Source organism: Hesperophylax consimilis, chromosome 30 (assembly GCF_061612785.1).
Source record: "Hesperophylax consimilis isolate HC1 chromosome 30, BYU_Hcon_1.0, whole genome shotgun sequence".
Taxonomy (NCBI): Eukaryota; Metazoa; Arthropoda; class Insecta; order Trichoptera; family Limnephilidae; genus Hesperophylax; species Hesperophylax consimilis.
In genome coordinates, this window is record NC_142865.1 from 4,000,267 (window position 1) to 4,012,499 (window position 12,233).

The 12,233-nt window shown below is 37.4% G+C and overlaps 1 protein-coding gene across 15 annotated transcripts in view; it reads right to left on the reverse strand.

The window, feature by feature from the left end:
• RyR (Ryanodine receptor) overlaps positions 1-12,233 on the reverse strand; it is a 298,251-nt gene that overhangs the window by 128,233 nt on the left and 157,785 nt on the right. For all 15 annotated transcript variants that reach the window (XM_089649715.1, XM_089649711.1, XM_089649709.1 and 12 more), the window contains 5 exons: positions 8,391-8,508; positions 5,572-5,652; positions 4,031-4,143; positions 1,205-1,316; positions 82-218 (listed from right to left, as the gene is read on the reverse strand). In XM_089649715.1, coding sequence (XP_089505841.1) covers positions 82-218; positions 1,205-1,316; positions 4,031-4,143; positions 5,572-5,652; positions 8,391-8,508 — 561 coding nt within the window. The remainder of the gene's footprint in view (positions 1-81; positions 219-1,204; positions 1,317-4,030; positions 4,144-5,571; positions 5,653-8,390; positions 8,509-12,233) is intronic.

Below are 12,233 nucleotides of genomic sequence, written 5' to 3' on the forward strand. Positions count from 1 at the left end.
CACAAAACCAGATAGTATTAGAAATATGTACCTAAATTGATTTTACAGCAAGTCTCGTCAAATTACAAACGAGATAAGTACCTTTAATGTCACTCATGGTAAAACCACTCTTCATGATATGGTCAATATGGGCTGGAGTCTGACTTTGCTCTGCTTCGGCCATAAGTCTGTTCTGTCGCTGCTTGATTTCCTGACAACGTCTTGCCTTCTCTTGTTCGCTGAAACATACGTTTTATCGTGTTCACTTTGAAATACTGTCCAATAACTTTGGATCATCAATCTACTCTCAACCCCTCAGGAACAAATAGCTTTTGGGAACAGCTCGTATAGTCTCAGAGAAATCGTTGTCTCCCTTACTGTCGAAGTGAAAAATATGATCTAAACGGTGTTCAAAAGAGAGAACACTACACTTTATATTCAAATCTAAAAGTTAACCAAAGGTTCCGATTGCAGATTGCAAATTGAAAAAAATTTATGAAACTTTGTGAATTTTTTATAAATTATTTTTAAAATGAAACGATAAAAAAGTGAGGTGATAACAATATTTATAATACATTTGTCTAATGAAGTGTGTGTTTTTTAATCTATTTCTCATTTTAATCATCTTTTTACCATCCGTAATTATAGCTCAATGTTTAGATGAAAAAAAATTAGGTAAGCCATTTTTAAAACTTTTAACTTTTTGAATTTGGGAGCCACCTCTGGACTGGAGCCCCGCAAAACTTGATTCTGAATAAAGGAGTGCGGTCCATTTGATTGTACAATCCACCGATCGCCATCTTTAATGCATACGCAATGTGGGTATCTTGAGTCTGTTCTACAGGTATTTTAATGGAGCCTGCTCCAAGGAGCTAGCAGCATTGATGACCGATGCCCCGGTGCATGAAACTCAATGTCCACAAGCGGAATTAATTCACAGTTAATTTTGGCTTCACGAGAACGGGCCGTTCTTCAAACTTATTTTTTTGTAAGACGGCTTGTATGAGGAATGATCTACCGGCATCTGTATTTCCTCCTTCATATAATCCGGGCCTCTTCAAGCCCCGAATTCATAAATCCCTTCTTACAGCACCAACCTTAACCCGTCTCACAAAGCTGCCCAACCGGGTGGCAATATAGCTCTTGTGAGGTGTCACATAAAAAATAAAGCATAAATATCTATCACACTGTTGTTATGTAGGTATTATGTAAGTGTGTGCCTTACTCAATGAACTCAGAGTGGCATATGACTGGCAAGGAAAGCCTCAGGAACTCCCAGTTGGCTTTCTCCATCGTCTCGAACGTATTGTGAGAAATCTTCATACACGGAGGAGTATCTACAAAAAAAAATCAACATTTTATTTACATAAAAAAATTTAAATAGACCTACCGACTTTCAGCACTTTGGAAACCAAAATGAATGTATAATTATATCAAATTCCATGAACCGACCATGAACACAAGACAAAATGTAACATTCTGCAATACATACACAATCAGACACACTCACTAACTAATAGGATGCATGATCTGGGCTACAGTTTGGGGGTACTATTGACATATATATATATATACTGACTCCATTTATAGAATTAAGCGTAATCTATACAAGCGTTTTGGTGAATCCTCAAACTATAGGGTTTTCCAATAAGAGGTGTTATTTTAAATATTAATTAAGGAATGAATGATTTTTTATGGCCGGAATTGGATGGTATTGATCTGGACAATGTTTACTTTCAACAAGACGGCGCTACGTGCCACACAAGCAACGAAACCATTGATCTTTTAAGGGAAAAGTTTCTGGACCGTGTTATCTCTCGAAGAGGTGATCACAATTAGCCACCGAGATCTTGTGATTTAACACCTTGCGACTTCTTCCATTGGGGCCACGTGAAAGAGAAGGTCTACGCCAACAGCCCAGCGTCGATTCAAGACCTCAAAGATGGAATTCATGAGGCTATCGAGGACATAAGGCAGCCACGCAGCGATTTATTTATGGAAAATTTCATGAAAAGGATATGGTCCTGTAGACGTGGTCGTGGTGGTCATTTGAGTGATGTTATTTTTCACTATTAACGGCATACCTTCCTCTTTATAATGAAATAAACATTCGATGATTTATATTAAAAAATGGCATTTTTCTTTGAATATCAAAATAACACCTCTTATTGGAAAACCCTGTATATTAGCGTTGGTAATGTAGTTTTAATGATTTGTTTTATATGTAGTATTGTTCTTTATGTTTCTGTTACTTATTTTACTAATGTTGTTTCTTATTTATCAGTTTAATGTTATTTTAGACTTTACCAACTATATAACTAGGTATATTCTGTTCTTATAATCCATGTAAAATTCCAGCTGGGCGTAAAACCAAATAAAATAAAATAAATATTAACCGCCAAGGTGTTCCATGGGTGTGTGGGACTACTTTATTTCCCCCCACATCTGGCAATAATAACGCAAATTAATCCGCTGCTATACGCAAGCGAGCGTGACAAGAGGAATCTTCATTCCCGTTTTAGCGTTCGATTCAACCGCCAGCACTACCTTCTTTCTGCCACCGTCACCGCGCTGTGCGTAAATTATGAAATTCGTCCTCACGAATAAACTAAATCAATTGTGCAGACACTCGTTTCAATCTCCCATCTCCTGAACACAATTTACAGATTGGGAAGGCGCCGTAAATTACAGCTAATTACAAGCCCTACACAAGTCCTTGCCACAGGTGCTTGTTATTACTGAGGATTCCAACAAAACCTATTACTGGGTTATTAATGGGACACTGCCACCTCAGGAGACACATTGAGCTGTAAGGAATAGAAAACACCAATAGATACTAGAAATGTGAAGAGGATGAAGAGACTCCAATTCACCTATGCTACCAATGTTCCACCTTGACGGAAACAAGGCTTAGCTACCTGGGAAGATACACTGTGGAACCAGGAGACATAGCCGAATATCCAATGACAACCTTGCTGAACTTTATCAAAGGGACCAGGTTACTGTCAAAGTCCTCACACATCCACTGTGTCCACATGATGCCCAGGGGGGGACTTAAAGAGTCGGTGATGTGTGAATGCGGTACAGTAGTCAAAGAATGCCGGCTGCATTCATTCCCCGGCGGGATTGATGAGGTCCACACAATACCTGAGTCCCTAAACAGGCTCAATGACCTGGATGTTTCCCTCTGCTGCCCCCACCATACGAAAGAAGAAGAAAACTATAAAAGGAATGAGGTAAAGAGGGAGATAGCGCAATGGACCCATGGCCCGAGTACTCACAAGAACTATTCGTAAACCGTTTCGGCTTTAAATTAAATAAATAACAGAACCTGCGCAAATATAGGGTTTTCCAATAAGAGGTGTTATTTTGAATAGCCCGCTATTTCGGTAGATGTTACTTTTGAAGCTGTCATTTTTTGACAATTGTCAAGTAGAAACTACGCCATTAATGCAAAATGGAACGATACACACTTCAACAACGCATTGAAATTATTAAAATTCACTTGAGTGAATCAAATGCAAATCATCTTGAGTGATGAGGCCCATTTCCACCTCGGTGGCTTCGTCAACAAGCAAAATTGTCGCATCTGAGGCTCGGAAAACCCAAGAGTTATTGTTGAAAAGCCTCTCTATCCTCAACGTGTGACAGTTTGGTGCGGTTTATGGTCCAGCGGAGTCATTGGACCTTACTTTTTCGAAAATGAGGCTGGAGCAACAATTACGGTGAATGGATTGCGCTATCGAGAGATGACTAATGATTTTTTATGGCAGAAATTAGATGGTATTGATTTGGATAAGGTTTACTTTCAACAAGACGGCGTTAAGTGCCACACAAGCAACGAAATCATTGATCTTTTACGATTGAATATCAAAATAACACCTTTTATTGGAAAACCCTGTAGATACAGTGCCACATAAAACGATCTCCAGTCATTCGTTAATGCTTGCTTATTTAAAGTTCTTGGAAAGAACGATGGTGACATTTGCTCTGCGGCAGTTATAAAAATCGCAAGAGTGATCTCAAAATTTTAAATATTCAGTATATTCACCTGATCCGGCGGGAATCCTTGTAACGTCAATTTTAGCATCCGGGATATCTTCTGTATTTTCGAAGATTGGCTGATCTTTAGTATACCAATATGTTACAGCACGTTTCATGTTCCTACAAAAAAATTATCAAATATAATAACAACTAATTTACGAGATATAATAATTATTGTAGGATTTGTGAAGGATCATTTCCTTTCAAAAGCAGAAAATACAACATCTATACAATGACATTATAAAAAAACAAGATACGTTATATTCACATTAAACCAACAAAAAAATGTTGCATCGCTTATGAAAAGTCATTCAAAGAATATGTATATCAACGGGCCGCTAAAATATGTCCAATGGACCTAGTTCAGTGAAACAAAGCGTGTTGTATGAGTAACGTGTCTTCACTCTGTTAATTCATCTAAGCATCTGTTAAGCATTTGAACAAAAGAAATACGTATTTTCAATAAGAATTATTAATTCATAAAATAATTTTGGTACCTACTTTATCGCTCGTCTGATATGATAAGTAGTTCCAATTATGAAAATTAAAAGTTCATTGACCTTGAATAATGTAATGCATTACCCAGGAATATTTCACATAACTAACTATATAACTACATATATCGTATACAATTTCGTTCAATTCAGCAGCTTAGTTAGTTCACCACAATTCATTAATAAGTCAGCTATTTGGCATAACGAATGACATTATCCAAAAAGCTGTGCATGTCGATAGCTTATTCAACATCTTGAAGGCCGCGCTAAAAGCAGCGGCTTTTGTCTACTGACTGTCGGAATCATATTCTGACAGTGCTCGCAAATATCGCTAACTGACGACAAATGACGGATTTCATCAATATGGTATTGATATAGTGCTTTATCGATCGTCCGTGCTAGACCGTAGATCAACTTATACTTACTTAACCCTAGATAACTAATCGCTCGTCGAGGCGACGACGCGCTACTTGGCGAAATTCGAAATCGCCTACTTCTCTCCGCTCCCCGATCTTGACTCTTTCATTACCTTCCTAATTTGAGGAAACAGTGCAGCACGTGACGTGATTGCGGCCACACGCATACTAGGACGTGCCCTATGATATCTCGTCGTCCGCTGGACGAAAGTATAACAACAATTTTTATTTTTAAGGTACGTACATTCATATATTCTTATATTTATTGTTAATGTTGGCGAATCTTCTACAATAGAAGCTCCGGTTACTTCTACATCAAACGTGCGTAAAATTAGCTACCTGTGTCCATCCAAGGCCGGGAGGATGACCAAACACCGTTGCACCAGATGTAGAAAGGCTATTTGTGGTCCACATAATGTTTAGATGTGTGGTACACAGTGGTGTAGACTGATATTAATTTGTTCAGATTAAACCTTACTTTTGTGCCATGTAACAAGTTCCTATCTTAATTAAATATTTTTGATTTATTTCTAGTGTTTTGTTGCGTAGTCCACTCGACGAAAGTGTTTACAATGAAACAATGAAAACAGTTTAGTTATCTAGGATTAAAATATTAAGTGTGTATATTTGATACTTACACACAGAAAGGCTCATAGCCTTCTTGTAGTCCACAGGTTGTAAAGAACTTCAGAGTGTTCACATCTTGACCAAAGATTAACCTAAAAAAAAAACAAATTAAAAGATATATTCATATTATTATTATCATCATAACTAAAAAAGGACAGGATTTATAACTAGGTTAACTAGAAATTGTGTTTTACATCGTTATGTTTTTCCTTTGTTATAAGTCAATATGAGTACAATTCTTCCGTCTGGACACCACATTACAATATTCATGTAGAAGCGATTAAAATTATACAAAAAAAAAATAACAAATTATTATAAGCTCAAATATAATCGCCTGAAATATTCATACAAATTGAAAATATCTACGAAGTAAAAATAAATGTAGCCGACGAGAATTGAACCCGGACCTTCTGATGTCCGGTCAAGTGCTCTGGACCACTGAGCTACGTCGGCTATTCCCAACCTGCCAAATAATTCAATATACAGGGTTTTCCAATAAGAGGTGTCATTTTGAATGGCCCGCTATTTCGGTAGATGTTACTTTTGAGGTTGTCATTTTTTGACATTTGACAAGTAGAAACTACGCCATTAATAAAAATTGAACGATACACGCTTCAACAACGCATTGAAATTATTAAAATTCACTCAAGTGAATCAAATGCAAATCATCTTGAGTGATGAGGCCCATTTCCACCTCGGTGGCTTCGTCAACAAGCAAAATTGTCGCATCTGGGGCCCGGAAAACCCAAGAGTTATTGTTGAAAAGACTCTCTATCCTCAACGTGTGACTGTTTATGGTCCGGCGGAGTCATTGGACCTTACTTTTTCGAAAATGAGGCTGGAGCAACAGTTACGGTGAATGGATTGCGCTATCGAGAGATGATTAATGATTTTTTATGGCCGGAATTGGATGGTATTGATCTGGACAACGTTTACTTTCAACAAGACGGCGCTACGTGCCACACAAGCAACGAAACCATTGATCTTTTACGATTGAATATCAAAATGACACCTCTTATTGGAAAACCCAGTATTTAAAGATAACGATGTATTGTCACGATTACGAATTTACTAAAAGTTTATTAGGAAACGGCCTGTAATCCCGTTTTTAGTGCATTATGATCTGCAATGTTCCAGAACTTTCCAGACTATTCCCGAACATTCTGCAACATTCCAGAATGTTCCGTGATGTTTTGGAATGCCATGGAATGCTCTCGAATACTCTCGAATGTTCTACTGTTAAATGTCTAGTCAATGCCCTTATATTTTCAAAAGCCCTCCCTTCAGGTAAAAATGGGAACCCTCTTTATGGATGGGGGATAGAGGCTACCACAACATATAACTCCCTTGATCGTACCGGGTCTCGTTTCTGATTTTTAGCGGCACCCACATTGTACACATACTTTCATAATTTATATTGAATACGTAAGTTGTTTTTCCAACCCAACATTTCACAAATTTCTTTAATTTTTTTCATTCCTTATTTATACCATTTATTTACCTTGTTCCTGTGAGAAATGTGGATAACCGCAAAGAATGCAAGGCTGATGTACGCGTAATGAGTAAGATAAGGAAAGGGACCCTCAAATGGTTTGGGTATGTAGTGCGAATGAACAAAGAAAGAAGTATATGACGCCAATGTGAATTGTAGAAGTTGGGGACGTCTGAGGAAGACATGGATATTCAATTTTCAATTTGAGAGGCGGGCTTGGGTAGCGTCGCCCCAGGAACTATTTATTGGATAACTAACACCACTGCCATTGGTCACCCCAAGCGGTTCATTATGTTTGGTGATTTAGCAGAGGTTCCTGGGTTTATCGGGTGAGGTGTGTTCAGGATGTGCCTACCCACCAGCTGCGTGGCGTGCCGGATCGGGAGAGGCTGGTTTGGGAAGACCCTTTGACCTCTCCAAATGGTCTCTCTTGCGTCTTGCGCCTCACCGGGAGGGATAGATCATTCGTCACTCCTGTACACACTAATCCCTAGTTTCCTGCCCACCCCTCATACCTTAATCCTTCCCAGAACTTCCTCTCCTTTCTTTCCATAAAATGACCCTCCACACAGCATCCCCAAAGATGACATAGGTCAAGAGAGAAATTATTTTCGTCAGATCCTCCTGTGTGGGGTTAATATATACTTGAGTCGTTCCATGTCAAGAGTCAAAATTTATTTGTTTATTTGCAAAAACAGTATAAACAAAAACATTGCAATATCGATAATTAAAATTTACAAAAAATTGAATAAAAAATACATTTATAAGTGGGACAAAAAAAAAGTTTCAAATTTAGGTTTACAATTTTAAGTCTTGAATAGTAATATTTCACGTTTAAATATGTTGTAGGACATGTGGAAAATATCCACATTTCCTGCGAGGCTGTTAATTAACCTAGTGATTCTTCCCAAGGGCATCACCATTGGTAAGTTAGTTCTGCACCTAGGAAGAATCAAAAGCCTGTGTTGGCGGCCTCGCGCTAAATTATCCGGCACATAGAATCCTATTTTAGCCAGAATATCTGGTATTGATACTAAACCGTTTAGAAGCTTATACGCCATCAGGAGTAATGCAACATCCCTTCTGGAACTAAGGTTGCATACACCCAGCATTCCGAGATAAATGCTGTTGGAAACAGCCATGGGTAATCACCAAACTCTCTCATGTAGAGGTATCGTAAAAACTTTTTTTGTATCTTCTCGACCATTAGTACATTGATAGTGTCCTCTGGCCCCCGTACATGAGATCCATTTTCGAGAATGCTATTAATAATAGAAGAGTATGTAGGAGACGATGTATGAATGTGAATAAGGCAAGGAGTGATGGTTAAATAGTTACCTTGCTCTTTGGCCAACACCCAGAGTGCAAGCAGGCACAAAGTTGTCGCCTTGAACGTCGGCAAAAGACGTTTCTCCTCCCAAAGCGTCCATCAATAGTTCACCGTTTAGCGAAAAACCTATGCAGAAAAAAAATAATTAGACACTGTCAAAATATTTTAAGAATCTCTAAAATAAGGAACTCCAGTGAAAAACATTAAAACTAAAGGGTAAACTTAACGCCTGTTATAATCTACGCGTTCATAGATGGCATTAATTTATTAAAATACTTTATTTATTAATATTCATAAATATTTTTAAATCGAGTCTGTTTTTTCGAGACACGAAAATCGATCTTTAAAAATGAAGCGTATTGTGAAAAATTGCGTAGAAAATTAAAATTAGGTCTGGAGTTCCTCATAATATATTAAATTTTTCTATTTTCTTAACAACTATAAAAATTGCATTATGTATTTACATAGGATGACAAAATTGTTGATCTAAAACTAGGTTATAAAATATTCTATGTAATATGGCGCTATATCTAAGAAGGTTGTTTTTGTTATTTACAGAAAAATCAAGTCAAAATGCGGGTTTTAACAGGAACAACACAACTCAATCGACAGAAATGATTCAGTCGTACCTAGGAATTGAACAGGACCTCATCCTTGTCGGGGAAATGCTCTGACCATTTCACGGCCTCTATGGTTGAGGGTAAGGCTTTCGACTAGCAACCGAAGGTCACGCGTTCAAATCCCGGTGTGCGCAAGCAAATTTTATTTGACGAATTTGTGTTATTTCACAATTTATGCGTTAAAAATAATATATCGGGTGTATCGGCACGTACCCGACAAACTTTAACCATCTTTTCCTTAGCACATTTGGAGTAAAAAATGTTATGGGCACTTTGCTGTCCGGTAACATTTTTTTTCAATTAAAAACAAAAAATTATAAAAAAATCCACACTCCGTCACTGTCATTGGCATTGTTTCTCGTGTTCAACAGCTGTTATTAGCAAGTGTGTCAAAAAGCGTCTTCGCTCTTTCATACACACTAAATAATAATAGTTAAAAATGAGACGAATGGTGCCATGCCATTTCGTTGTCATTGTAAAAGCGCGCCAATTTAGGTACGTACGTAAATTATTCAACGAAACTCGAATAAAATATTGCCGTGGTGACATATGGTGAAAATATGAATGATAAATTTTTTATTAAAAAAAAATGTTACCGGACAGCAAAGTGCCCATAACATTTTTTACTCCAAATGTGCTAAGGAATAGCTGGTTAAAGTTTGTCGGGTACGTACCGATACACCCTGTATAGTGTACTTGTGACACGATACAGAGTTGAAAATACTCTCAGTATCGCCCTGGTGTAAGACCGTCATTCAGAATTGAAATGTTGGTTGAAATGGATTTAGCCGTGTTTGGTGATCAGATCTGAATAGCCAGGTACTTCCCTACCTTCCTCTTTCCCATCTTCTTACCCTCCCGGCTAACTTCAGCCTCACAACATATCCCAATTAGGAATGCCATAGTCTCACTGTCTCCAGATAGTTTGGAGCAGTTGCGAATCTGCGGTATTCACATCAAAATATGGTCGAATTAGCTCAGTGGTCAGAGCATTTTCCCGGCAAGGAAGAGGTCCTGGATTCAATTCCGAGATTCGACTGAATCTTTTTTGTCTTCTCTGTTTAATATTTTTCGATTGAGAGTCGTTAATATTGTAATAAAAAATTACCGTCTCATTTTTTTTATTGTGTTGGATTAGTTACTTCAGGGGTTGGCAAAGCGCTTTTCATCAAATTAATGTAATTAATATACAATATGTAATTATTTTTAAAAACTAACATTTTGCCGACCCCTGGTTTCAGTCACATAATCAATAATTTTAAATTTAAATTAAAAAGGTTATTCGTCAGTTTATTCTGTGATTATACAGTGGTTTTTATATGTCGTGCTTCATGCTAATACCATCATACTTTTGGGGATAATTCTTCGTAAAAAACATGGTTAGACACAAATTTATTATTTTATATCCCGTTAACAAACTTTGTATGAAAAAACTTTATAATCATTATTTCGTTTGAAATGATTTGAGAGAATCAAAAAACAAAGCAAGGTTTAAAAGAAATGCAGGGTTTTCCAATAAGAGGTGTTATTTTGATATTCAAAGAAACTTTTCCCGCAAAAGATCAATGGTTTTATTGCTTGTGTGGCACGTAGCGCCGTCTTGTTGAAAGTAAACGTTGTCCAGATCAATACCATCCAATTGCGGCCATAAAAAATCATTAATCATCTCTCGATAGCGCAATCCATTCACCGTAACTGTTGCTCCAGCCTCATTTTCGAAAGAGTAAGGTCCAATGACTCCGCCGGACCATAAACCGCATCAAACAGTCACACGTTGAGGATAGAGGCTTTTCAACAATAACTCTTGGGTTTTCCGAGTCACAGATGCGACAATTTTGCTTTTTGACGAAGCCACCGAGGTGGAAATGGGCCTCATCACTCAAGATGATTTGCATTTGATTCACTCAAGTGAATTTTAATAATTTCAATGCATTGTTGAAGCGTGTATCATTCCATTTTTACCAATGGCGTAGTTTCTACTTGTCAAATGTCAAAAAAAGACAGCTTCAAAAGTAATATCTACCGAAATAGCAGGCTATTCAAAATAACACTTCTTATTGGAAAACCCTATATTTAAAAAAAATAATGTATTTTAGATTTATCGTTAGTATTTTTCCCCAAAATTTCATGATATGTGCATGAAACACGGAAAATTGTTAAATTATGTATATTTTATCAGTACAATGAATGATATCTAAATTTTTTTATGATTTTGTGAATACATACATGAATACTTTGTGAAAATGTTTAATGTTGATTCCATGCTTTCATACTTCAGTTCTAAATATTATAACACTATGTACGTTCTATCATAACTGATGATATTATGTTGCATGGTCCAGCGCGATGATATTAATGAAATTTTGGGTGCTTTACGCTGCGTATAGACATGAGAAGAAACGATGAAGCCACTAATGATAGAACGTACGAAGCAAGCAGCGTTTCGCGCCATTGCTTCGTTCCTTTCCCATAAGTCGTGGTTGAGCTGGGCAGTTCGGCTCGCCCGTTTATACGCACCCTTAGGCACTAACTTGCAATGATAATAAGTTATAAGCCAAGCAGAATACAATTTGATGATGGTCGGCAGTTGTGTATTTTTCGTCATTAGCTATCGGAAGATTGAAGGAACCAAAGTTTTTGATTGTGATATCGAAGCATCAGAAGGTCTGGTACAGTCTAATTTTTAACTTAACAATATCGGATCGATAGGCTTAACTGACAACGATTTCTTGAGCATGATTCGCTCGTTAGGCGTGTCGATTTAGATCGTTTTTTTAACCAAGATATCATAATAATATTAAATACACTCACATTAACATGCATTGGCAGTCACATGACATATTTATTGACACTAAAAGGGATTTTAATTGGTCAGTGAGCTCTTTAGCCAGATCCCGTGATATTCTGAATAACTGTCTCTTCAAGCTCAAACGAATTTTGTTGACCGAGCTTGTTTGCCTAACGCCGTCTGTTGACGCAACTATATGCATCTCCCTTTAACATATGTTCCTGCATTCCTCCACCCAATTACCTATTACTCAATTATCCGTCCCTGTCTGACAGCGTGGAATACCCACTTACCTACATCAGTGACAATGCAACAATTTATGAAACATTACCAGGCTGTTAAGAAAACCTGTGTAATGTACACGTTGAGTACTATTTCAGTGCATTTAATTCGAGACGGGGGCTTATGCAGTGATCGCTGCAATGTCCCTCAAGACCATAATA